Below are 26,982 nucleotides of genomic sequence, written 5' to 3' on the forward strand. Positions count from 1 at the left end.
TCTAATTGTGTGTATGTAACATAAACCATTGACACTAAAGGAGTGTAGGCTATTACCAGAAGAAGAAAAAAGATAACCTTTTAAATTGCTTTATTGTAACTCAACACTTTCAAGGTATATAAAATAATTTTATTAAAGTATGAAAAATATATATATTCTATTTCATAATTAAAGTAGAAGTACAACTATTACAATTATCGCCAAGAGCACATCAACTCCTACTGACCCAAATAAACAGTAAAAACAACCCAAACTAAATCATTAGTTTCATTGATATGGCCTTGGTTAGCAGATAGCACCAATCATTAGCCTGGGTACCATTCTGTTTGTGCCAACATGCCGCTCCTTGTCACGCCAAACATAACAAGGACTTAACATGATAGCACAAAAAGATCTGGGACCAGGTTAATCAATCATAGCACCAATGGAACAATTCTGTAACATGATAAGATGATAAATAGACGGATGCTGTATATGACAGCTACGCGACAGGGTAGCTGGACAGCTATGGTTTGGTACAGTACATTTGTTAGGTGGGTGGCTAGCTATATAGTGTTGTACAGTAGGGTACAGCACAGAATGATACAGTTTGCTGAGATATCATAAACCGTAGAGGTTAAAACATAATGTTCTTAGTAGGACATCAACAACTATAGGACAACTAACAATTACTGTAGACAAGCAGGAAGTAAATCCCCCAAACATTCCTTATCCCAGCACACTTCAGTTGGTAGAGATTGGCGTCAGCAGTGCCAGGGTTGTGGATTTGATTCCCGGGGCCACCCAAATGTATGCACGCATAAGTCGCTTTGGATAAAAGCGACTGCTAAATGGCATATATTATTCAACTACTGACTTTCCGGGAGTCAGGCTCTGATGAAGGTGATTCATGCCTAAACGTAAGCCTATTGTTTTTTTGTCCCGTCAATAAATCTATCAGATTTACCCAGAAACAGAATGCAACTTTTTCTGTATTCTCCCTGATAGTCACTAGTTAAAGTGTCCTGGGGTAAGGAGTGTTTTTTTATTTATTTCCAAGTCCCTCAGATGATTCCTTTTTTGTTTTAGCTGGCCTGAAGCGTGTTTGGGTGTACTTGTCCAAGCTGGAAGTGAAGACTGTGTAAACTATTAATGTCTGCAAACAGCACTTTCCTTTCTTGAAATTTTTATATATTATAGCCATATTGATATTGTATAATTGTAACATATACACACTCAAAATCCACATATTTCATATAGATGAAAAGAGCCCTCTGAAAATGGACCTGGATAAATAAGTGTGTGTTTGGACAGAGTACCCTCAGATGAGACAGGTGTGTGTGTCTGTGTGTGTGTTCTGAGAGAATCTTTGGGGATGGTTCCCTCAGATAGGAGAGGGGGCCCGCAGAGAGCTGGTGAGGGCTAAGTCGCCGAACACGTTGGCATAGGATGCTTTGAGGAACTGGACGTAGTTCTGCAGACTCCTGTTGATGCTGTCTGACTGCTCCAGACGATCCTTCACATCCTGCAGACGCGACTGGTAACGCCGCTCCACCTGAAGGGGAGCACACACACAGTTATGAAATTATCTCTGATTGTGTGTGTATAAGGTGAGTATTGTCGTGATTCAATGTCGTTGACCACAATAGGTCTAGAGACTATCATAGATTATAATCAGAGTTTTACACGAGAGATGTGCATTTCTTAAAACACTCCCCCACACCTCCTCTTTGCTACGGCGTAGGGTGGTGAGTTCTGTGGCGGTCCTGCTCAACTGTGTCTGTAGGTCCACCACCTTGGACTGGGTGGAGCGCTCTTTGGTGGACGCACGCTCCCGGGTGTTGGACACCTATACACCAGGACAGAGATACTCCATCAGACAGAGCAACGGACTTCTCACCTTGTTACAACAAAGATAAAACATCCTCAGGGAAGAAAACTATTGTCAGAGTATTTTAGCTGATGTCGTGGTGAGATTTTTGTTGTCTGAAAATGACTGCTCCACAGCCTCCCCTGTCCCCAGGCAGCCAGGAGCCCCAGACAGACCTGTAGTCGGGCGTCTTCTAAAGCCTCCTCCAGCTGGCGGGTCAGGTGGGTGCACTCACGGGACTTCTCCTCCAGACAGAGATGGTTGCTGTGGATGGTCTCCTCCCGCTTGGCGATCACCCCCGCCAGGTCCCTGTTTTGACTGGTGGCCTCCTCCAACTTCCTGTAAGGGAGAGACAGGGTGGGAAGGAGGGAGGGATGGAGGGACAGGGGGGTTAAAGAGAGAGATAGAGGGGAGGGCTGTAAGACCCAGGTATGCTCACACATACATCACACGGTATACATAAACACACACAGAGGGGGGGTCACATGTATCCGCCGGGGTCACACACTAACAATGTATGAACTCACTGTACTGTATGTCACTTTGGATATACAGTTGAAGTCGGAAGTGTACATACACCATAGACAAATACATTTAAACTCAGTTTTTCACAATTCCTGACATTTAATCCGAGTAAAAATTCCCTGTCTTAAGTCAGTTAGGATCACCACTTTATTTTAAGAATGTGAAATGTCAGAATAATAGTAGAGAGAATGATTTATTTCAGCTTTTATTTCTTTCATCACATTCCCAGTGGGTCAGAAGTTTACATACACTCAATTAGTATTTGGTAGCATTACCTTTAAATTGTTTAACTTGGGTCAAACATTTTGGGTAGCCTTCCACAAGCTTCCCACAATAAGTTGGGTGAATTTTAGCCCATTCCTCCTGACAGAGCTGGTGTAACTGAGTCAGGTTTGTAGGCCTCCTTGCTCACACACACTTTTTCAGTTCTGCCCACAAATGTTCTATAGGATTGAGGTCAGGGCTTTGTGATGGCCACTCCAAAACCTTGACTTTGTTGTCCTTAAGCCATTTTGCCACACATTTGGAAGTATGCTTGAGGTCATTGTCCATTTGGAAGACCCATTTGCGACCAAGCTTTAACTTCCTGACTGATGTCGTGAGATGTTGCTTCAATATATCCACATAATATTCCTGCCTCATGATGCCATCTATTATGTGAAGTGCACCAGTCCCTCATGCAGCAAAGCATCCCCCCAACAACATGATGCTGCCACACCCGTGCTTCACAGTTGGGATGGTGTTCTTCGGCTTGCAAGCCTCCCCCTTTTCCCTCCAAACGCAACAATGGTCATTATGGCCAAACAGTTCTATTTTTGTTTCATCAGACCAGAGGGCATTTCTCCAAAAAGTACAATCTTTGTCCCCAGTAGCAAACCGTAGTCTGGCTTTTTTATGGCGGTTTTGGAGCAGCGGCTTCTTCCTTGCTGAGCGGCCTTTCAGGTTATGTCGATATAGGACTCATTTACTGTGGATATAGATTATTTTGTACCTGTTCCCTCCAGCATCTTCACAAGGTCCTTTGCTGTTGTTCTGGGATTGATTTGCACTTTTCACACCAAAGTACGTTCATCTCTAGGAGACAGAACGCATCTCCTTCCTGAGCAGTATGACGGCTGCGTGGTCCCATGCTGTTTATACTTGCATACTATTGTTTGTACAGATGAACGTGGTATCTTCAGGCGTTTGGAAATTGCTCCCAAGGATGAACCAGACTTGTGTAGGTCTACAATTTTTCTTCTGAGGTCTTGGCTGATTTCTTTTGATTTTCCCATGATGTCAAGCAAAGAGGCACTGAGTTTGAAGGTATGCCTTGAAATACATCCACAGGTACACCTTCAATTGACAAAAATTACGTCAATTAGCCTATCAGAAGCTTCTAAAGCCATGACATCATTTTCTGGAATTTTCCAAGCTTTTTAAAGGCACAGTTAACTTAGTGTATTTAAACTTCTGACCCACTGGAATTGTGATACAGTGAATTATAAGTGAAATAATCTGTCTGTAAACAATTGTTGGAAAAACGTCCTAACCGACTTGCTAAAACTATAGTTTGTTAACAAGAAAATTGTGGAGTGGTTGAGAAACGAGTTTTAATGACTCCAACCTAAGTGTATGTAAACTTTGACTTCAACTGTAGTAGTCAGGGGCGCAACTTTGGTGGGGGGGAACATATTTTTAAAATGATTATTATTATATTATTTTATTTATTTAGTTGGATAAACACTCCAAACAGCCTACCCGACTGCTCGGAGGCGTCCGCATGGTCCTAAAGCACACAGTTGCCTCGTTTTGTATCACATTCCAATGATAAAACTGGGGGGGGCACAAAAATGCATGTCCCCCCATCCCCAGCAAAAGTTGCACCCCTGATATTAGTTATCATATTACAAAAACACACAGGAACATGCACACTGTACACACATACAGACTCGTACTGTTCAGTGTGTAATGATATTCATGCGGGTCAATACATGTGTCAGGCTCTGGAATGGCCGTAACTGTCTGACCTCTCCAGACTCTCCACACGGTGTTGCAGCTGTTTGTTCTCCTCCAACAGGACCGAGTTCTTCACTCTCACCAGCTCCACCTGGGTGCCTTGTTGCTCCACCTAAAGAGAGAGAGACACACACACACACACCACCCATTAATAAACCATTAATAACACCAATAAAGCCACAGTCTGGAAGCATACCATTAAGTTTTGTGTACAGCGCACACACCATGCTCAGGTCAGCCAAGGTGGCACACACACCCCCACACACACACACACACTTCCCACCTCCCATACACACACTTTCACCCCCCCACACACACACACCTTCATGTGCAGGTTGGCCAGGGCAGTGGTCAGCTCGGTGCTGTGTCTCTCCTGGGCATGTTCCCTGTCCTGAGCTTCCTCCAGTAGGACCTCGGAGCGCTGCAGTGCCTCAGGAAGAGGCTCCAGCTCTGTCAGCCGGCCCAGTAGCTCCCTACGCACCACCTCCAATTCCCTCTCCATCTGGTCCCGGACCTCCCGTGCCTCGCATTCCGTTTGTCCCAGCCTGGCACAGTACTCGTCCGCCTCCGCCCGCGTCTTCACCACCTGAGTGATGGGCAATGGGTAGCATTACACAGACGCACTAACACACATAGGGCACGCAGGAACAGTGCACGCACACACATAGTCATTTATTTAAGCAATAAGGCACAAGGGGGGTGTGGTACAGTTGAAGTTTACATATACTTAGGTTGGAGTCATTAAAACTCGTTTTTCAACCACCACAAATGTCTTGTTAACAAACTATAGTTTTGGCAAGTCGGTTAGGTAATCTACTTTGTGCATGACACAAGTAATTTTTCCAACAATTGTTTACAGACAGATTACATCACTTATAATTCACTGTATCACAATTCCAGTGGGTCAGAAGTTTACATACACTAAGTTGACTGTGCCTTTAAACAGCTTGGAAAATTCCAGAAAATGATGTCATGGCTTTAGAAGCTTCTGATAGGCTAATTGACATCATTTTAGTCAATTGGAGGTGTACCTGTGGATGTATTTCATGGCCTACCTTCAAACTCAGTGCCTCTTTGCTTGACATCATGGGAAAATAAAAATAAATCAGTCAAGACCTCAGAAGAAAAATTGTAGACCTCCACAAGTCTGGTTCATCCTTGGGAGCAATTTCCAAACGCCTGAAGGTACCACGTTCATCTGTACAAACGATAGTACGCAAGTATAAACAGCATGGGACCACGCAGCCGTCATACTGCTCAGGAAGGAGACGCGTTCTGTCTCCTAGAGATGAACGTACTTTGGTGCGAAAAGTGTAAATCAATCCCAGAACAACACCAAAGGACCTTGTGAAGATGCTGGAGGAAACTGGTACAAAAGTATCTATATCCACAGTAAAACGAGTCCTATATCGACATAACCTGAAAGGCCGCTCAGCAAGCCACTGCTCCAAAACCGCCATAAGAAAGCCAGACTACGGTTTGCAACTGCACATGGGGACAAAAATCATACTTTTTGGAAAAATGTCCTCTGGTCTGATGAAACAAAAATAGAACTGTTTGGCCATAATGACCATCGTTATGTTTTGAGGAAAAAGGGGGAGGCTTGCAAGCCGAAGAACACCCTTCCAACCATGAAGCACGTGGGTAGCAGCATCATGTTGTGGGGATGCTTTGCTGCAGGAGGGACTGGTGCACTTCACATAATAGATGGCATCATGAGGATGGAAAATTATGTGGATATATTGAAGCAACATCTCACGACATCAGTCAGGAAGTTAAAGCTTGGTCGCAAATGGGTCTTCCAAATGGACAATGACCCCAAGCATACTTCCAAAGTTGTGGCAAAATGGCTTAAGGACAACAAAGTCAAGGTTTTGGAGTAGCCATCACAAAGCCCTGAACTCAATCCATAGAAAATTTGTGGGCAGAACTGAAAAAGCGTGTGCGAGCAAGGAGGCCTACAAACCTGACTCAGTTACACCAGCTCTGTCGGGAGGAATGGGCTAAAATTCACCCAACTTATTGTGGGAAGCTTGTGGAAGGCCACCCGAAACGTTTGACCCAAGTTAAACAATTTAAAGGCAATGCTACCAAATACTAAATTGAGTGTATGTAAACTTCTGACCCACTGTGAATGTGATGAAAGAAATAAAAGCTGAAATAAATCATTCTCTCTACTATTATTCTGACATTTCACATTCTTAAAATAAAGTGGTGATCCTAACTGCCCTAAGGCAGGGAATTTTTACTAGGATTAAATGTCAGGAATTGTGAAAAACTGAGTTTAAATGTATTTGGCTATGGTGTATGTAAACTTCCGACTTCAACTGTATATGGTCAATATACCATGGCTAAGGGCTGTTCTTACGCACGACGCAAAGCGGAGTGCCTGGATACAGCCCATAGCCGTGGTATATTGGTAATATACTACAAATCCCCTGAGGTGCCTTACTGCTATTATGAACTGGTTACCCCTGTAATTAGAGCAGTAAAAATAAATGTTTTGTCATACCCATGGTATACGGTCTGACTCCGCTTTGCGTCGTGCATAAGAACAGCCCTTAGCCGTGGTATATTGGCCATATACCACACCTCCTTGGGCCTTATTGCTTAATTCTCTTTCATTTAGTCTATTATTGCATGTTTGTGGGCACTGTATGTGGGTACTACGTGGGCGTATACTTGTGTGTGTGTGCGCTTGTGTGTGTTTACATACCTGGGTCTTATAGCTGTCTACCAGGCTCTCGTATTGCTTCACAGAGGCTTTGACTTGTTGTACCTCTGACTGGGACAGAGCCAGCTTCTCTTCCACAGCAGATAACCTGGCCTGAATGAGGGAAACACACACATATGGCTGTTAGCCAGCAGTACAGAACGGTGTACATGTGTGTACCAGAATAATCTGACCGCAAGTCGGTGTTATGATGCAATGAAGCAATCTATTATATGGTCAGATAAATCTATGGATAATGAATTACATTTGTATCTTTGTAATGTACTGAAACCAGAACCAACACGTACTATTTGTTAAGTACCGGGTAGAAATGGGATTCTCGTAAAAGAAGAAAGTACCACATAATGGATTGGTACAGAAACAGATTAAAGGCGAAGGGAAACACTAGGCTTTAGAACGTCAGCTAACTGTAACGTTGCTTGGCTTTACTTCCTAAAGTGTTTACATTCCCCTTTAAAGCTCAATGAAAAATATCCATTCAAAGCGATTTCTAGTCCAACTTCCAGACTAAAATGAATCTGTCTCCGGGAAACTGGGCAAAACATTTCAGGTGTTAATCCATTGTCGTCATTGACCTTGAGGCTCTGGTTCTGTAGCCTGGAGTGGGTGCCCTCTGTGGTGAGACTGTGCAGGCGGTCCAGGAGCCCCTCTCTCTCGGCCCGGCCCTTGTCCTCTCTCCCATGGAGCTGCTGTGTCAGGTCTGACATTCGGCTGCACACACACAGGGTGGAGCAGGATGATAAAAGTTGGATTAGGAAGGCTTAATGTCAGCTGGGCTTTATGTTAGACCATGGGGGTTTGTACTGTGTATTTAAAGACAGTATTCTTGACATAGCTCATTCTAATATTTCTACTACTGTACATTACATTTTAGTTACTGTTTATAAACACAGCATACTTATTTATATACTGGATTCTTGATGTAGCTCACTCTAATATATCTACTGCTTTACATATCATTCTTAGTCTACACTACATGACCAAAAGTATGTGGACACCTGCTCGTCGAACATCTCATTCCAAAATCATGGGCATTAATATGGAGTTGGTCCCCCCTTTGCTGCTATAACAGCCTCCACTCTTCTGGGAAGGCTTTCCACTAGATGTCGGAACATTGCTGCAGGGACTTCCATTCAGCCACAAGAGCATTAGTGAGGTTGTGCCCTGATGTTGGGCGATTAGGCCTGGCTCGCAGTCGACATTCCAATTCCTCCCAAAGGTGTTCGATGGGGCTGAGGTTTGTGCTCTGTACAGGCCAGTCAAGTTCTTCCACACCGATTTCAACAAATCATTTCTGTACGGACCTCACTTTGTGCACAGGGGCATTGTCACCCTGAAACAGGAAAGGGCCTTCCCCAAACTGTTGCTACAAAGTTGGAAGCACAGAATCATCTACAATGACATTGTCATCCTTGTCATAGACAGTTCTCTCTGCTACCACACGGCAAGCGGTATCGGAGCACCAAGTCTAGGTCCAAAAGACTTCTTAACAGCTTTTACCCCCAAGTCATAAGACTCCAGAACAGCTAATCAAATGGCTACCCAGACTATTTGCATTGCCCCCCCTCTTTTAAACTGCTGCTACTCTTAAACTGCTGCTTGTAAGTAAGCATTTCACTGTAAGATCTACACCTGTTGTATTCGGGCGCATGTGACAAATAACATTTGATTTGCTGTAGCATTAAGATTTCCCTTCACTGGAACTAAGGGGCCTAGCCCGAACCATGAAAAACAGCCCGACCCTTATTCCTCCTCCACCAAACTTTACAGTTGGCACTATGCATTAGGGCAGGTAGCGTTCTCTTGGCATCCGCCTAGATTCGTCCGTCGGACTGCCAGATGGTGAAACGTGATTCATCACTCCAAAGAATGCGTTTCCACTACTCCAGAGTCCAATGAGCTTTACACCACTCCAGCCGACGCTTGGCATTGCGCATGGTGATCTTAGGCTTGTGTGCGGCTTCTCGGCCATTGAAACCCATTTCATGAAGCTCCCGACGAACAGTTCTTGTGCCAATGTTGCTTCCAGAGGCAATTTGGCACTTGGTAGTGAGTGGTGCAACCAAGGACAGACCATTTTTAAGCGCTATGATTTTCAGCACTCGGTGGTCCCGTTCTGTGAGCTTGTGTGGCCTACCACTTCGCGGCTGAGCCGTTGTTGTTCCTAGACGTTTCCAATTCACAATAACAGCACTTACAGTTGACTGGGGCAGCTCTACCAGGGCAGAAATGTTACAAACTGACTTGTTGGAAAGGTGGCATCCTATGACGGTGTCACATTGAAAGTCACTGAGCTCTTCAGTACGGGCCATTCTACTGCCAATGTTTGTGTATGGAGATTGAATGGCTGTATGCTCGATTTTATACACCTGTCAGCAACATGTGTGGCTGATGTCCACATACTCTTGTATATATTATGTATCTTGTGTAAATTCATCTGGTGTATACAGTATACTGTATATGTATAGATTGCATTTGGATTACTGTTACAGTTCTATTTGGGTTTTTAATGAATTAGTTCAGAAATTCTTGATTTGTTTTTTGGTTGTGGATTATCTGTGTACTTCTTTGACATTCCACTGCATTGTTAGGAGCTAGTAACATTGGCATTTCACTGCATTGTTAGGAGCTAGTAACATAGGCATTTCACTGCATTGTTAGGAGCTAGTAACATAGGCATTTCACTGCATTGTTAGGAGCTAGTAACATAGGCATTTCACTGCATTGTTAGGAGCTAGTAACATAGGCATTTCACTACATTCGATATAAGATCTGCTAAACGGTGTACGCGACCAATGACTTTGATTTGACTATATTTTACATTTGACATATTCATGATTGTGCTTGATTTTGTGTTCCCTCTTATTCTGAGAGAAAGTGGTCAATCAAATGAAGCATCTCTCTCTTTCTCTCACCTGTTGAGGACTGAGACCTCCATCTCTAGCTGAGTCTTGTCCTTCATTTCCTGGGCGTGGCGACCACGCCAGTTCTCTGCTGCTGATAGGGCCTCTGCCATCTGGTTCTCCTGTGAAGTCAACAATATCATCCAATAGATTTTAACATTATTCAAGTCGGGCCATGGAGAGCTACACGGTACATCTGGCTGTTGTTCTAGCCCATTACTAACAAAGGTTGACTTATCATCAAGCTATTCTTCTGTGGGATATCTTGTTCCTAAGCACTGATTCAAGGTCGTTTTTTTATAAAGATTAGACACAGTTAGGCCACCTTCTCCTCCCCTTCACCTACCACATCCAGTAGCTGGGTGCTGAGCTGCCCGGCGGTATCTTCGCTGCGTTCAGCCCGGTGTTTCTGGGCCCGTGTGGCCCTCTTTAGGTCCTCTTTGTCGGCCTCCGCCTGTAGTTTCAGACCCCGCAACTGCTCCAGCAGGTGACCCATCTCTCCCTGCTGCTGACTGGCCGCCTGCTCCAGGTTCTTGACAAATCCGAAAGCAGAGGATGAAAAAAAACATACAGGAAGACATTTTATTTGTAGTGGGACTGATCTTTTCACTTTTCTTTTACAATAAGGCATAGGCAAAGTATGTAAATATAGCAAAATGAAGCTGCTCCAGAGCAAGATGAATTGCGTACTAAACAGAATCCACGCAACAAACATGTCACTCTACCTTGATTTGCACAGCAAGGCGGTTGTTGTCAGCCTCTTTGCTGCGTAACTGGCTCTGCAAGTGGGCCCGAGTAGACTCCAGCACTTTAGACAGTTCGCCTGTGGTCTTAGCGTTCTCCTGGAACATCAACAGACAGAAAATACATTATCATTCAAATAATGATATATTTGATGAACACGCTGCGAGTGTGTGAGACACATTACTGCCTCTGTACTTCACCTTCTCTGTGTCCAGAAGCGTAGTCAGTTGCTTCACCTCCCTCTTTTTCTCTTGCAGTTTCACCACAATATTCTGTGTGATGACATGCCATGTTTATAATATGCTTATAGTGTAATGTATGCTTTACAAATGACACAGACATTAACTTCAGTAGAACCTTCTTCTATTCATCAACTGCCCCAAGAGCACAAACCATTTTGAAGAGGACATTTTGGTGATTCATAATACGAGGAACATTTTGCTGACAGACAGTGGCTTATTCAAAGAAACACACCGAGTTTTCTGCCTCTGTGTCTGTAAGCCTCTTCAGAAGTACATCTTTCTGTTCTGACATCCTCGTGGATTCCAGCTGTTCAAAAAACAAACAAGAAAAACAGCCACCACAACAGGTAAAAGTGCAGTTATAAGAGGGCCTTATTTCAGGCCACAACATAAGATTGTGAGTTGTAATTGGCTTGCTGCCTCATCCTGCTTCTGAAAGTCATTGGTTCCTCATCTTGTCAGCATTTTCACCATCCCGGAATTTGTTGAAACTTAGGGGTTCAAGTAGGGCTAGGGTTCAGGCTAAGTAAAGTATCTTTGCTAATCATGTTGTGGCCCTAAATCAAGGCATGTTATAGCTAAAAGTAAGTTCTACTCTACTGCAGGCCAATCTGCCCTCTACTGGCCTGAAGCGTGTACCGGTACCTCACGTCCGTGCTGTTCCCTCAGTAGGTGGCGCAGCGTGCGGTTGGTGGCCTCAAACGTCTCCAGTTTCTGGAGCAGCAGCTCCTTCTGACTCGCCAGGAGGGAAGACTCAGTCCCAGACATCCTCTTTTCCAACCAAATGAAAGAATTTCATATTTCAACACCTACATTATATCCTGAGGTTGCACCTACCATATGCATTTTGAAAACCTATATTGGTTTCTAAGCATGGTTGGGGTCAATTCCATTTCAATTCAGTCAACTGAGGAAGTTAACTAATATCCCCTCTGAAAATAACAAATAGTCTGAATTGGCATGTCAATCCATTTCCTGAATTGAAATTGTGCTCAACCCCCTATCTCTGTTGTCACTCACGCTGGTGCTGACACTCCTCATCTTAGTGACGGTCTCTCTGAGGGCTGACACCTGTATTGCAGCCTCTGTCCCATCTATCTCAGCCTCCATCAACTTCCTGAGCAGAGTGTCCTTCTCCAGCTGCATCGACTCCATAGACCTCTCTAGTCTGGACAGGTGTGTAGGCAGACGTCGTATGAGAGGCAGAGGAATGGCAGATTGTGAATATGGGACACAGAAAGGAAAGATTGTTGTATTATAAACTTGGTGGTTTGAGCCCTGAATGCTGATTGGCTGACAGACGTGGTATATCAGACTGTATATCACATTTATTTTTAATGCTCTAATTACATTGGTTACCAGTTTATAATAGCAATAATGCATCTTGGGGGTTTGTGGTATATGGCTAATGGTTCTACCACACCCCCACGGGCTTTATTGCTTAATTATACACTAAGTGTACAAAACATTAAGAACACCTTCCTAATATTGAGTTGCACCCCGTTTTGCCCTCAGAACAGCCTCAATTCGTCGGGGCCTGGACTCTACAAGGTGTCGATGCTGGCCTATGTTGACTCCAATGCTTCCCACAATTGTGTCATGTTGGCTGGATGTCCTTTAGGTGGTGTACCATTCTTGATGCACACGGGAAACTGTTGAGCGTAAAAAACACAGCAGCGCTGCAGTTGTTGACAGAAACCGCCGCGCCTGGCACCTACTACCATACCCCGTTCAAAGTCACTTAAATCTTTTGTCTTGCCCCAAGGCTTAAAAATCCTTCTTTAACCTGTCCCCTTCACCTACACTGATTGAAGTGGATTTAACAAGTGACATCAATAAGGGATCATAGCTTTCACCTGGATTCACCTCGTCAGTCTGTCATGGAAAGAGTAAGTGTTCTTAATGTTTTGTACACAGATTTTATTTTACCCTTATTTTACCAGATAAATTGACTGAGAACACATTATCATTTAAAATCAAATCTAATTTTATTGGTCACATACACATGGTTAGCAGATGTTATTGCGAGTGTAGCGAAATGCTTATGCTTCTAGATCGGACAGTGCAGCAGTATCTAACAGGTAATATCTAACAAATTCCACAACAAAACCTAATACACACAATCTAGTAAAGGAATGGGATGAGAATATATAAGTATAAAATATATGGATGAACAGCGACAGAGCGGCTAAGATGCAATAGATAGTAAAGAATAGATAGTGAAGGATACAGTATACAACATATGAGATGAATAATGCAAGATATGTAAGCATTCTTAAAGTGGCATAATTAAAGTGACTAGTGTTCCATTTATTAAAGTGGCCAATGATATCAAGTCTGTAAGTAGGCAGCTGCCTCTCTGTGCTAGTGGTGGCTGTTTAACAATCTGATGGCCTTGAGATGGAAGCTGTTTTTCAATCTCTCTGTCCCACCTTTGATGCACCTGTACTGACCTCACCTTCTGGATGAAAGCGGGGTGAACAGGTAGTGGCTCGGGTGGTTATTGTCCTTGATTATCTTTTTTTCCTTCCTGTGACATCGGGTGTTGTAGGTGTCCTGGAGGGCAGGGAGCTTGCCCCCGGTGATGCGTTGTGCAGACCGCACCACCCTCTGGAGAACCCTGCAGTTGTGAGCGGTGCAGTTGCAGTACCAGGTGGTGATACAGCCCGACATGATGCTCTCAATTATGTACCTGTAAAAGTTAGTGAGGGTTTTTGGTGACAAGCCACATTTTGTCAGCCTCCTGAGGTTGAAGAGGCGCTGCTGCACCTCCTTCTCCACACTGTAAGTGTGGGTGGACCATTTCAGTTTGTCTGTGATATGTACACTGAGGAACTTAAAAAACTTTCCACCTTCTCCACTGCTGTCCACATCCACCGATGTGGATAGGGGGGTGCTCCCTTTGCTGTTTCCTGAAGTCCGCAATCATCTCTTTTGTTTTGCTGACATTGAGTTAGAGATTATTTTCCTGACACCACATTCCGAGGGCCCTCACCTCCTCCCTGTAGGCTGTCTCGTCGTTGTTGGTAATCAAGCCTACTACTGTTGTGTCGTCTGCAAATTTGATGATTGAGTTGGAGGCGTGCATGGCCACGCAGTTGTGGGTGAACAAGGAATACAGGAGGGGGCTGAGAACACACCCTTGTGGGGCCCCAGTGTTGAGGATCCTACTTTCACCACCTGGGGGCAGCCCGTCAGGAAGTCCAGGACCCAGTTTCACAGGGCGGGGTCGAGAACCCAGGGTCTCAAGCTTAATGATGAGTTTGGAGGGAACTATGGTGTTGAATGCTGAGCTGTAGTCAATGAACAGAATTCTTACATAGATATTCCTCTTATCCAGATGGGATAGGGCAGCGTGCAGTGTGATGGCGATTGCATTGTCTGTGGACCTATTGGGGCGATAAGCAAATTGGAGTGGGTCTAGGGCAGACATGGGCAAACTACGGCCCGCGGGCCACATACGGCCCGTTAGGCTTTTTAATCCGGCCCGCCGAACTTGTCCAAATTATAGTAAAAACCTAATTTTTTTCCCCTTTCCCTGCAATGCCCACGTTTCCCCAATAGATGGCGCACTCAAAACACATTGACCGTTGTTGGAGTGATTTCTTTAACTTTGCACCTTCGATTGAAACTTATTAAAAACAGACGCAATCTTGATAAATCACAGTGCGTATGTTATTTTAATCTATTTACATTTCCTCATCCCGGTATCTGCGAAATAGTATGTAAATGCCATATCTTGCATATTCCTTGAGACAAATTTATTAACTGATAAGGGCTATTTTTCACATTTGAAAGACAGTTAATAAATTGGGTTGTAGTGTTCTTACTGTGCTATGAGGTTTGCACACACTACATTTAATGCTTTAGTATATCCGGCCCAAACACTCCCTCCAAATGCTCCTGGCCCGGCCCCTCTGTCAAATTTTAGAACCCATTGTGGCCCGCGAGTCAAAAAGTTTGCCCACCCCTGGTCTAGGGTGACAGGTAGGGTGGAGGTGATATGATCCTTGACTAGTCTCTCAAAGCACTTCATGATAGAGAGATAGAGAGCCCACAGTCTTTGGTAGCAGGCCACGTCTGTGGCACTGTATTGTCCTCAAAGCGCACAAAGAAGTTTTTTAATTTGTCTGGAAACAAGACGTTGATGTCCGCAACGGGGCTGTTTTTTTTTGTAATCCGTGATTGTCTGTAGACCCTGCCACATACGTCTCGTGTTTGAGCCGTTGAATTGCGACTCCACTTTGTCTCTATACTGACGCTTTGCTTGTTTGAGAGCCACCAGCAATGACCTGGGAAATAGTTACAGGGGATGGGGGGGGGGGTGAATGAGCCAATTGAAAGCTGTGAATGATTAGGTGGCCATGATGGTGTGAGGGCCAGATGGGGAATTTCAGCCAGGACACCGGGGCTCATTGTATGACATTATAACAGGCCAGTGATATTTTGCATGGCTCGCGATTCACTGGTGGCTCTCGATAACTTAACTTTTGGCTCCCGACAATAAATCAGATGTTATATATAAAGAACTACTAAATAGACCTTCTTTTATTACAAGGACTATTAATGGGTTAAAGGCGTCTGAGAATCATGGCTCATCATCACAGTCATAACAACTCTGGACAACTCATACCTGCCGGCAACAGGGTATTGAATCACATCTTCCTCTCTGTCTGACACTCACTATCTGTTTTCCTCTCTACTTTCTGACTAACACTGTCCATAAAATACAGTACATTTTTAATACAGGGCAAAAATAAGAAAATAAGTTAAAGCTGTAACATCACGAAAACAAAGTAAATTTAAATAAACTATCGTTTCAAGTGTATCTGTCTGGTCCATACCTGCTGGTGCAGTCGCTCTCGTCCAGCATCTTCTCCATGGAGTGGCGCAGGCGGGAGTTCTCCCTCTCCGTGACCTCCAGCTCATTGGCCACCTCGGCCAGCTCCTCCTCCTGCTCCTCAATGACCCGCTGGGAGGCGCTAAGTTTCTCAGACTGCCGCTCCAGCAGCTGCTGCTTCCTTCGTAGCTCCACCTATACACACACACACACACACACACACACACACACACACACAAGATTAAATAAATGTTGTATCAAGACGTAGGGAACTAGGGGAACTTGTGCATCCGGTCCTAAGGAGAATTTTACGGGAGGGACAGACCACACTTTTGAACGTGCTCACCTCAGTCATCAGGCTGTCAATCTTCCTCTCGTACTGGTTGATTCGTCCATGCAGCACTTCCTCCTCCTCTGACGAGAGGTCGGCAAATCGCAGCGGAGAGTGGGAGATCTCGGGCTGAGGTAATGTTGTGATCTCCAGACGATGAGTCGGCCCCTGAGACATGAATAGATTCAGTGACCACAGACTCTGGAAACATTGCTTCTTTTGATCCATTTTATAACATTTACATTTACATTTAAGTCATTTAGCAGACGCTCTTATCCAGAGCGACTTACAAATTGGTGCATTCACCTTATGACATCCAGTGGAACAGCCACTTTACAATAGTGCATCTAAATCTTTTAAGGGGGGGGGGGGGGTGAGAAGGATTACTTTATCCTATCCTAGGTATTCCTTAAAGAGGTGGGGTTTCAGGTGTCTCCGGAAGGTGGTGATTGACTCCGCTGTCCTGGCGTCGTGAGGGAGTTTGTTCCACCATTGGGGGGCCAGAGCAGCGAACAGTTTTGACTGGGCTGAGCGGGAACTGTACTTCCTCAGTGGTAGGGAGGCGAGCAGGCCAGAGGTGGATGAACGCAGTGCCCTTGTTTGGGTGTAGGGCCTGATCAGAGCCTGGAGGTACTGAGGTGCCGTTCCCCTCACAGCTCCGTAGGCAAGCACCATGGTCTTGTAGCGGATGCGAGCTTCAACTGGAAGCCAGTGGAGAGAGCGGAGGAGCGGGGTGACGTGAGAGAACTTGGGAAGGTTGAACACCAGACGGGCTGCGGCGTTCTGGATGAGTTGTAGGGGTTTAATGGCACAGGCAGGGAGCCCAGCCAACAGCGAGTTGCAGTAATCCAGACGGGAGATGACAAGTGCCTGGATTAGGACCTGCGCCGCTTCCTGTGTGAGGCAGGGTCGTACTCTGCGGATGTTGTAGAGCATGAACCTACAGGAACGGGCCACCGCCTTGATGTTAGTTGAGAACGACAGGGTGTTGTCCAGGATCACGCCAAGGTTCTTAGCGCTCTGGGAGGAGGACACAATGGAGTTGTCAACCGTGATGGCGAGATCATGGAACGGGCAGTCCTTCCCCGGGAGGAAGAGCAGCTCCGTCTTGCCGAGGTTCAGCTTGAGGTGGTGATCCGTCATCCACACTGATATGTCTGCCAGACATGCAGAGATGCGATTCGCCACCTGGTCATCAGAAGGGGGAAAGGAGAAGATTAGTTGTGTGTCGTCTGCATAGCAATGATAGGAGAGACCATGTGAGGTTATGACAGAGCCAAGTGACTTGGTGTATAGCGAGAATAGGAGAGGGCCAAGAACAGAGCCCTGGGGGACACCAGTGGTGAGAGCACGTGGTGAGGAGACAGATTCTCGCCACGCCACCTGGTAGGAGCGACCTGTCAGGTAGGACGCAATCCAAGCGTGGGCCGCGCCGGAGATGCCCAACTCGGAGAGGGTGGAGAGGAGGATCTGATGGTTCACAGTATCGAAGGCAGCCGATAGGTCTAGAAGGATGAGAGCAGAGGAGAGAGAGTTAGCTTTAGCAGTGCGGAGCGCCTCCGTGATACAGAGAAGAGCAGTCTCAGTTGAATGACTAGTCTTGAAACCTGACTGATTTGGATCAAGAAGGTCATTCTGAGAGAGATAGCGGGAGAGCTGGCCAAGGACGGCACGTTCAAGAGTTTTGGAGAGAAAAGAAAGAAGGGATACTGGTCTGTAGTTGTTGACATCGGAGGGATCGAGTGTAGGTTTTTTCAGAAGGGGTGCAACTCTCGCTCTCTTGAAGACGGAAGGGACGTAGCCAGCGGTCAGGGATGAGTTGATGAGCGAGGTGAGGTAAGGGAGAAGGTCTCCGGAAATGGTCTGGAGAAGAGAGGAGGGGATAGGGTCAAGCGGGCAGGTTGTTGGGCGGCCGGCCGTCACAAGACGCGAGATTTCATCTGGAGAGAGAGGGGAGAAAGAGGTCAGAGCACAGGGTAGGGCAGTGTGAGCAGAACCAGCGGTGTCGTTTGACTTAGCAAACGAGGATCGGATGTCGTCGACCTTCTTTTCAAAATGGTTGACGAAGTCATCTGCAGAGAGGGAGGAGGGGGGGGGAGGGGGAGGAGGATTCAGGAGGGAGGAGAAGGTGGCAAAGAGCTTCCTAGGGTTAGGGTTATCAACCCTTTATTGAAAGGGTTGATAGGATAGTCTTGAAATTAGTTATTTTATAAGATACTGCTTTAATAGGCGTATGGATACATTGTATTTGTGGAAATTAAGATAAATAGACAGACAAGATAAAAGGAGTGAATAGCATGTCAGACCTCCCATTTGTAGGAGGCATCCCGTGTGGAGGCCTTCCCAGGCGGTATCCACGGCACCCGTGTCTTGACCTTTGCAGTAGGTCGCAGGTTCCCTCCATCGCCCTTAGTCTTACCCTGAAAAACAGACTGCATAAAACTCAAGGGAGACACTATGCCTTTACATGTAGTGCATGGCATACAGTATCAAATAGCATAAAAGAAAGGGGTATACATTCAGAGACCCTTGGAAACAGTGTAGAACATATTCTCCATGCTTTTCGTATCAATTCAGCACCTCAGGCCCTGAATCAGAACTGTATTCATAGGAAACTAGGACATCTAATGAACTTTTCAAATGTGTTCGCCTGAAAAGGTTTTTCCAACCTGTGGTGTCCTGGCAGGGCTCCTACTCTTCTTCACATGCACATGTACAGGCGTGGTCTCATTCACGTGCACATGTAGGGGTGGTGAGATTGATCGGGTTCTCAGTGCTTTTTTCTGTAGTAAAAAAAGCTGTGTGTCAACTACGCAAAGGCCACAAAATAACTCCCTCATCAGCTCAACCTTTCTATTGTGGCCCAGCACTACCACACCTTCAAACAAACCCAGTCAAAGGGAGACTTTTTCAAAGGGAGGCAGAATCATATGCACTGTCTGAAACAGAGTAAATGGTGCAAAGCAGGCCTTGATAAGGGACAGTTTCCCTGGGTACATCACAAACATCAAGGAAATTGGGGCAAGTGTAAACAAACAAGGTGGGGTTGATTCACTGTCAGATGTGATTCTTGTTTAGTAGGAGATTGTCTGTCAATCAAAATATAAGTAGTTAGTTAGATAGCCATTATACTAGCAAGCTAGATAGATACGTAGCTTATGAAATTTAGTAGATACCACATGAAATGGCCTGGTAGCGTTAGCTAGCTAGCTATTTGGCTAAACCGAGTTTCTGCTAAGACAGAGACTGCGATGTGGACAAATTGATTAGCTAAAAATAAGTTGAAGTATCTACTGTAGCGTTAACATCAGAAGTCACTCACCATGTGAAAACACAATATTCCTCGAAATGGTAGATTATGTATATTGTGAAATATATTTTACTTAGCTTGCTAGCATTTCATTCAACAGGCAAAGCTTCCTCCAAAACACCATTCTTCCGGTAGACTAGCATTCTGATAGGTGATTGGCTGATTCAAAACTTTGCTGATCTGTGATTGGAGCAAAGAACTGACCTTGGTGTTTTATGATCCACGTTGTTGATAGCAACGGGTTCCCTAGAAACCGTCCAAGCCTACACAAGTTTGCTTTGGCTGGGAGTTGCTCTCTCCTCTCCTGGGGTTATGGTTAGAAGGGCTTATGCAGCAGGTTAGAATAATTAACTTAGCAGGTTAGGATAATTAGGTTAAGGTGAGAAAAAGTGTTAGGGTTAGGTCAAATGCAAAACACATGACCTTTTGACCTTAATTTACCAAAGCTGGATTTGTTCTAGCCATGACTATCCTGGCTGCACTCATGATGGTGATGGCAGTAGTTAGGTGGTCCAATTAAGGATAAAAATAGCCTAGATCAGTGGTTCCCAACCGGGGGTACTTGGCCTATCCACAGGGGATACTTAAGAAGACTCATGAGACCATAGGCTTACTGGTAAAATGCCCACAAGGGTATACTTCAGGGGCACTCCGGGCAGAGCAAAATGTAGTTGGTGGTACAGTAAGCAAAAAAGGTTGGGAACCACAAGCCTAGATAAGACAGTTGTTGTGAACTAAGTCACTTTTAGGTACAGCCACGAGAATATAATATAATTCTAGAATATAATTCTAGAATGCAGTGTAACTGATAGAAAATAAAAGAATACAATATAATAACTTTATTTTTCCCAGAGGGAATTCAGCTGTGGCAAGTGGCTTTCACAGTAGATTATAAAGAAACAGCAACATTCACACATGATAATGACAGACTATTGTTATGTGATGAAGCTAGGACTGCAAAACTGATCCATATCAGAGTTTCCCAGACCCAATATTGTTTCAGTTTATATAAAAATTCCAGATCATCAACGTTGTCTTGTAGATGTCAATGTTTTTTTTATGTATTATTCTTTATAGGTTTTTTTCTTTACTGATAGAGTTTGTACCACTTCCCCCAGCCACCCTGTCAATGTTGAGGTCTGGTTGGTAGGGGAGAGTTCCATCAAATTAAATCAGACTCAGGGTGGCCCTCAAAGTAAACCAATGTTCTAATTGTTGTCAGCTCTACCTTCTGTGGTTGCCACTCATGTCTTGTCCTACTCGTACACAACATTATGGGATGTGTAGCCTATCACCTGGTCCACATGATGTGAGGTTAGTCATGGGTTCTTATAGTAATTTTTCAGCAGTGGTGTCCATTATTGAATTGAAGGAACTATGGGAACATTTCAATACTAACCAAGGATCGGTGGAAGAGTGTACAGGAGAGAGTCCACTCCTCTTCAATCTGTGCAAGGCACTGTTCAGTACTGCATTCATACTGTAAACAAAGCAAAACTTGTATGCACAATATTCTCAGGTTTAAATCCTACTTATAACAGATGCAAACAGGCCAACACAATGTTAATCCACATGTTCTGGTCCTGATTCTAATCACTTATTGTAGGTCTATTGGTCCTTCATATTCATTTTCATTTCTGAAATTACGTGTTTTTAACAGGACCATTTTCACAACTAAACAGGGCAGTCCTACAGAACCCTCAGTCTGTCAAACCTGCCTCTCGCTGTCTCTCTCTCACACACACACCCAAGGAAGAAGGAGTTTGCGAGTTGTTTCCCGCCAGAGTGTACTCATATACAGATATTTCCTGGTGTCAAAAGTGAAAGTAAACCCTGGGTGTCGCAATCGTGACACGTTGGCACTGAGAAAAGCTTATTTTGGATAGGTACAATAGGTACAATGTTTTGTCTCAATAAACACTAAAAGGTTGTATTGTTTTTCTGTATTCAAAAAACTATTATTAGAGGGTGCTTCAGTCAAAGTTGGACCAGTATTTCTACTTAGTAGTGTGTGTAGTGATCAACCATGGTGATCAGTTCGGCTCAGCTGCTTAACATTATGGAGGATCTGGACTCAGACGGGTTGAAGAGATTTCAGTGGTTCCTGACTCAGGGTGTGTTGAATGACTATCCTCCCATCCCAAAGAGCTGGCTGGAGAATGGAGACAGGATGGACACAGTGGATAAGATGGTGCAGAGCTACAGACTGGACGGTGCTGTGACAATCACTCTGAAGATCCTGGAGAAGATGAACCAGAATAGTCTCGCTGAGAAGTTAAATAAATACATATAGGTATGTAACACAGTCTTATCTTTTGACTAATATGGGTATATGGGGAGTAATCACTGTGCAGTAATTCTCAATCTAAGAAAGTAATGCATCCCTAGTTGTCTTTTCACATCCTTAACGATGAGCAGCTAGAGAGAAGAGGCTCAGTGGCTCTGCTGACCAAGCTGATGAATAAGGATAAAGCTAAGGGGAGATTCTACCTGGCCCTGTCAGAGGACCTGGAGAAGCAGACAACATCCTGAAAGATGTCATGCATACAGCAAGATTAAAGGGGCGTTGTTCTGAATTCAACACAAGCCAAACAAGAATGAGCAAGAACATCTTCATTTGCCTTGCTGTTTCAAACAAAAGGACAATTCTGTATACTAATAAGCTGATCCAGCTGGAGTTGTTACAAGGCAAACTTAAGACTAACAATATTGTTTGGACCCCAGGAAGAGTAGCTGCTGCCGTGGCTAATTATGGATCATAATAAATACTAAATTGTATAATGTATGGACAGCAAGCCCACAGTCGAAATATGCATTTATTTTTTTGCCTTCACATGTACATGGCTGTTTGACAAGATTAGGCCTAATACTGGACTATTGTGGGCTGTATTGCATGGAAAGATAGCATTTGTTTTTTTACATTGGTTTGGTTTACAGTGCACTGTTCCTAAATATCTAGCTATTCAATGTCACATTTTAAGCACATCTTGTATAATTTTAACACACTTCCACTCTTCCTGTTGAGTGTAAAGAAATATCTACAAGACATTAAATTCTGCAAATAATTTGGAGTCATGTGGGACACTCAAATGAGAATATAAGTATATTTACTTCAAGTATGACTAATTTTACAGCAAATCCTTCGCAACATTTTCTTGATACTTGTGAGCCTAATAAATTCAAAAGGAATACAGTATATGGAAATTCACTGAGCAAAGCCCTTCACAAATACTGTCTGCATATTAGTCCAATGCAGCATAAAATGTGTTATGTCCTTATCTGCTTCTACACTCAATAAATGCATATAATGATGTTTCACAGCTGTGATACAATATGACATTTACTTAGCTTTCTTTATACTGAAAGTACTTGGTAATACTAGTCTATTATCTACACTACCGTTCAAAGTTTAGAGTCACTTAGAAATGTCCTTGTTTTTGAAAGAAAAGCACATTAAAATAACATCAAATTGATCAGAAATACAGTGTAGAGATTGTTAATGTTGTAAATTACTATTGTAGCTGGAAATGGAAGATCTGGTCCTTCTTTGGACACTGTGTAAACAAACCTTCAAACGAGCTTCAACGCCATACAATACTCCTTTCGTGGCCTCCAACTGCTTTTAAATGCTAGTAAAACAAAGTGCATGCTCTTCAACCAATTGCTGCCCGCACCCTCCCGCATCACTACTCTGGACGGTTCTGACCTAGAATACCTAGGTGTCTGGTTAGACTGTAAACTCTCCTTCCAGACTCACATTAAGCATCTCCAATCCAAAATAAAATCTAGAATCTGCTTCCTATTTCGCAACAAAGCCTCCTTCACTCATGCCGCCAAACATACCCTCGTAAAACTGACTATCCTACCGATCCTTGACTTAGGCGTGTCATTTACAAAATAGCCCCCAACACTCTACTCAGCAAATTGGATGTAGTTTATCACAGTGCCATCTGTATGCTCTCGTTGGCTGGCCCTCACTACATATCCGTCGCCAAACCTACTGGCTCCAGGTCATCTATAAGTCTTTGCTAGGTAAAGCTCCGCCTTATCTCAGCTCACTGGTCACCATAGCAACACCCACCCGTAGCATGCGCTCCAGCAGGTATATTTCACTGGCACATCCCCAAAGCCAACACTTGCTTTGGCCGCCTTTCCTTCCAGTTCTCTGCTGCCAATGACTGGAACGAATTGCAAAAATCACTGAAGCTGGAGACTTATTTCTCCCTCTCTAACTTTAAGCATCAGCTGTCAGAGCAGCTTACCGATCACTGTACCTGTACACAGCCAATCTGTAAATAGTACACCCAACTACCTCATCCCCATATTATTACTTACCCTCTTGCTCTTTTGCACCCCAGTATCTCCACTTGCACATCATCATCTGCACATCTATCACTCTATTAATGCTAAATTGTAATTATTTTCACCTTTAGGGCCTATTTATTGCCTACCTCCCTACATTTGCACACACTGTACATAGATTTTTTCTTTTTTTCTTGTCTTTTGTGTTATTGACTGTACGTTTTTTTATGTGTAACTCTGTGTTGTTGTTTTTGTCGCACTGCTTTGCTTTATCTTGGCCAGGTCGCAGTTGTAAATGAGAACCTATTCTCAACTGGCCTACCTGGTTAAATAAAGGTGAAATAAAATGTAAAAAAAACTTTTTTTATGGAATATCTACATAGGCGTACAGAGGCCCATTATCAGCAACAATCACTCCTGTGTTCCAATGGTACGTTGTGTTAGCTAATCCAAGTTTGTCATTTTAAAAGGCTAATTGATCATTAGAAAACCCTTTTGCAATTATGTTAGCACAGCTGAAAACTGTTGTGCTAATTAAAGAAGCAATAAAACTAGACTAGTTGAGTATCTGGAGCATCAGCATTTGTGCATTCGATTACAAGCTCAAAATGGCCAGAAATAAATAATTTTATTCTGAAACTCGTCAGTCTATTCTTGTTCTGAGAAATGAAGGCAATTCCATGCGAGAAATTGCCAAGAAACTGAGGATCTCGTACAACGTTGTGTACTACTCCCTTCACAGAACAGCGCAAACTGGCTCTAACCAGAATAGAAAGAGGAGTGGGAGGCCGCGGTGCACAACTTAGCAAGAGGACAAGTATATTAGTGCCTAGTTTGAGAAACAGACGCCTCACAAGTCCTCAACTGGCAGCTTCATTAAATAGCACGCACAAAACACCAGTCTCAACGTCAGCAGTGAAGAGGGGACTCCGGGATGCTGGCCTTCTAGGCAGAGTTGCAAAGAAAAAGCCCTATCTCAGACTGGCCAATAAAAATTAAATATGGTTTAAAGAACACAGACACTGGACAGAGGAACTCTGTATTTTTGATCAATTTCATGTTATTTTAATGGACAAAGAAAACATGCTTATCTTTCAAAAACAAGGACATTTCTAAGTGACGGTAGTGTATGTTAGTCATTATTATTCTTACTACCAAAACAGCAGGAAAAAAAAATCTATAACCACATTATCCAATGTTCTTGTGATATGAACTGAATAGTTGAAATGACATAGTAATAACATTGAATACAGGTCAATTGACTTACATTTCCTCTAATCAGGGTATTTTATCATCTAGCTTGTCAAATGTGTGGTTTTGTTTACTATGGCAGACATGTACAGTAATATAAATTAATGAGTCCTGGTTCCAGGACATAGTTTCATAGGGACAAATTCCATAATCCTAAAATGCAATGCAAGTCTTATTGACGACATGTGGCACTCATGTCCAATTGAGTGGTGGAAATCCACTGACAGGGTTTGTCCTCTCCAATGGCAACTGGTGTGGAATGGATGCTTGAAGTCACTCTGTCGTCCACAGTGCCTGCTACAGGTAACTCATAACAGTACCTTTCTTTCCAACCTGATGGGGCTCCAGTGCATAGAACCTGATCACGATCCTGGAGAATACAAGTTAACCTAGAATTAGATTAATGTAATGCAAATCATACACACAAAAATCATGTTTATATCATTAAAATCTACTAAATACAATATTATATTCATGCAATATCAAATGAAATCCAGTATATAGTAAATACATATTTTACATTTATATTCCCTTTGAATGACGCTGTTGCAAGGCAGTGGAGCACCTTACTTACAAGCCTTAGGCTATAATCAACAACTTATTGTATTAGTAGCCTTGCCCTAAACATCTGCACTGTCCATGAATCCAGAAACATCATGGCATAACAGATAAGAAACTTGCTAGAGAAGTCAATGTTGAATTGTGCTCTAAAGAGGCTACAGGATACAGGAACTGGCCATAATTGAGTTGAGTTGGACACTCCCACTTTCAATATCAGAGGAGGTATCACATGACTTTGTCCTCTATCCACAGCAAGCTCCTTATCGTCTGCATATGAAAACTAATGATTTGTAGCATATTACACACATAATCAGCTACTAACCTGTCTTCAGTAAGACCAAGTTCTCCAATAAGAAAAGGGAAGATATTGGCACTGTGTTCCTTGTTCTTCTCCGCAGTGTCAGTGACACCGATGGCAGACACGGACAGTATGACGCACGGAGCGCAAGTTCCACCCATGAGCATTGGCAGTCCAGGTTTCACCACCAACATCATTCTCTACATAAAAAAATACAACATAAATACACACACGAGCACAACCTAGCTAAACTACAGTGAACTGTAATCTCAATAGAGAATGTTGTATTGGTGATATTTTGTAACCTGTGCTCTTTAGCTACAGTGAGGCAACTTCACTCAAGTAGCGTTATTAAATATAGTAACGCGGTGAACCAGAGCTACCTACTCACCTCTTCGGGTTTGCCTAGAACAGCCGCTGTTTTGGACCCTAGCTTTTTCAAGAAATCCTCAGAAAACTTACTAGCAGGTAAGTTACTTTCCAAATCAATGAACGGCATGATGATTTTGTAAAGAGGCCGTTCTGTCAGATGAGGTGGCTAGAGGGGTCAGTTTACTGCGAGTGTTCACAGTTCGAGAAAGCGATTGCACTTCTCTTCTGCGCATTGGTCGGTAGAGAAACGCCTCATGAGCTGTGATTTGTCGGTTCCCAACCAGGTTCATATGCATTATTCATGTTATATTTGATAGCAACCCATGGCATGAAATCCTAATCAGTTGTGGACATTTGCTCTCCTTTATGAATTTTGACATTAAAGCTGCAAAATGTAGCGACCCAACCAAATTTACATAGAAATGTGTGTTACAGATATGTCATTCTCATTGAATGCAAGTTTAAGAAGCAGTAGATATGTTCTGTGTTCTATTTCTATGCTTCCTCTGCTTAAGTTTCGGTTTTGCTTCTTTTACTTTGGGTTTTGTACACCAGCTTCAAACAGCTGAAAACACAATATTTATGGTTATGGAAAATATATATTCACAGTTGTTTATATGGTACAATTACTCTCTACACTATACTTGCTTGTTTTGTCACATAAACATAATTTTTGCAACCAGAAAGTGGTGGAGCGATTTCTGCATAGTGCATCTTTAAAT

General features: G+C 43.6%; 2 protein-coding genes across 4 annotated transcripts; both read right to left on the reverse strand.

The window, feature by feature from the left end:
- Nucleotides 1-75: 75 nt before the first annotated feature.
- On the reverse strand, nt 76-19,709 carry LOC139544272 (outer dense fiber protein 2-like). 3 transcript variants are annotated; one of them, XM_071351211.1, is made up of 20 exons: nt 19,489-19,705; nt 18,836-18,949; nt 18,473-18,586; nt 16,182-16,334; nt 15,840-16,030; nt 13,454-13,687; nt 12,016-12,163; nt 11,641-11,766; nt 11,228-11,302; nt 10,954-11,025; nt 10,735-10,851; nt 10,356-10,541; nt 10,022-10,131; nt 7,682-7,817; nt 7,089-7,199; nt 4,695-4,958; nt 4,384-4,484; nt 2,026-2,188; nt 1,703-1,828; nt 76-1,534 (listed from the first exon to the last, which is right to left on the reverse strand). In XM_071351211.1, exons 1-20 carry the CDS (start codon nt 19,489-19,491, stop codon nt 1,364-1,366), a joined length of 2,715 nt encoding a protein of 904 aa, XP_071207312.1. In that variant the 5' UTR covers nt 19,492-19,705; the 3' UTR covers nt 76-1,363. The 3 variants fall into 3 exon arrangements, with proteins under 3 accessions (XP_071207312.1, XP_071207311.1, XP_071207313.1); XM_071351210.1 differs by having other exon boundaries at nt 18,836-19,709; XM_071351212.1 differs by lacking the exon at nt 13,454-13,687 and having other exon boundaries at nt 18,836-19,621.
- A 5,111-nt stretch (nt 19,710-24,820) lies between these two features.
- ddt (D-dopachrome tautomerase) lies at nt 24,821-26,537 on the reverse strand. Its single transcript, XM_071351216.1, has 3 exons — nt 26,280-26,537; nt 25,913-26,088; nt 24,821-25,399 (listed from the first exon to the last, which is right to left on the reverse strand). The coding sequence occupies exons 1-3, from the start codon at nt 26,385-26,387 to the stop codon at nt 25,327-25,329; spliced, it is 357 nt and encodes a 118-aa protein (XP_071207317.1). The 5' UTR covers nt 26,388-26,537; the 3' UTR covers nt 24,821-25,326.
- Between the last annotated feature and the right edge of the window lie 445 nt (nt 26,538-26,982).

Source organism: Salvelinus alpinus, chromosome 18, assembly GCF_045679555.1.
Source record: "Salvelinus alpinus chromosome 18, SLU_Salpinus.1, whole genome shotgun sequence".
NCBI classification, from domain to species: domain Eukaryota; kingdom Metazoa; phylum Chordata; class Actinopteri; order Salmoniformes; family Salmonidae; genus Salvelinus; species Salvelinus alpinus.

Coding starts and splice junctions, on each gene's coding strand:
- LOC139544272 (XM_071351210.1), bottom strand. CDS start 19,006: ATGAGGGAGTTATTTTGTGGCCTTTGCGTAGTTGACACACAGCTTTTT. Junction 18,587..18,835: donor GCCCTGCCAGGACACCACAG/GTTGGAAAAACC, acceptor TCTGTTTTTCAG/GGTAAGACTAAGGGCGATGG. Junction 10,132..10,355: donor GCACCCAGCTACTGGATGTG/GTAGGTGAAGGG, acceptor TTGACTTCACAG/GAGAACCAGATGGCAGAGGC.
- ddt (XM_071351216.1), bottom strand. CDS start 26,387: ATGCCGTTCATTGATTTGGAAAGTAACTTACCTGCTAGTAAGTTTTCT. Junction 26,089..26,279: donor TTCTAGGCAAACCCGAAGAG/GTGAGTAGGTAG, acceptor TTTTTTATGTAG/AGAATGATGTTGGTGGTGAA. Junction 25,400..25,912: donor CTTGGTCTTACTGAAGACAG/GTTAGTAGCTGA, acceptor TGTATTCTCCAG/GATCGTGATCAGGTTCTATG.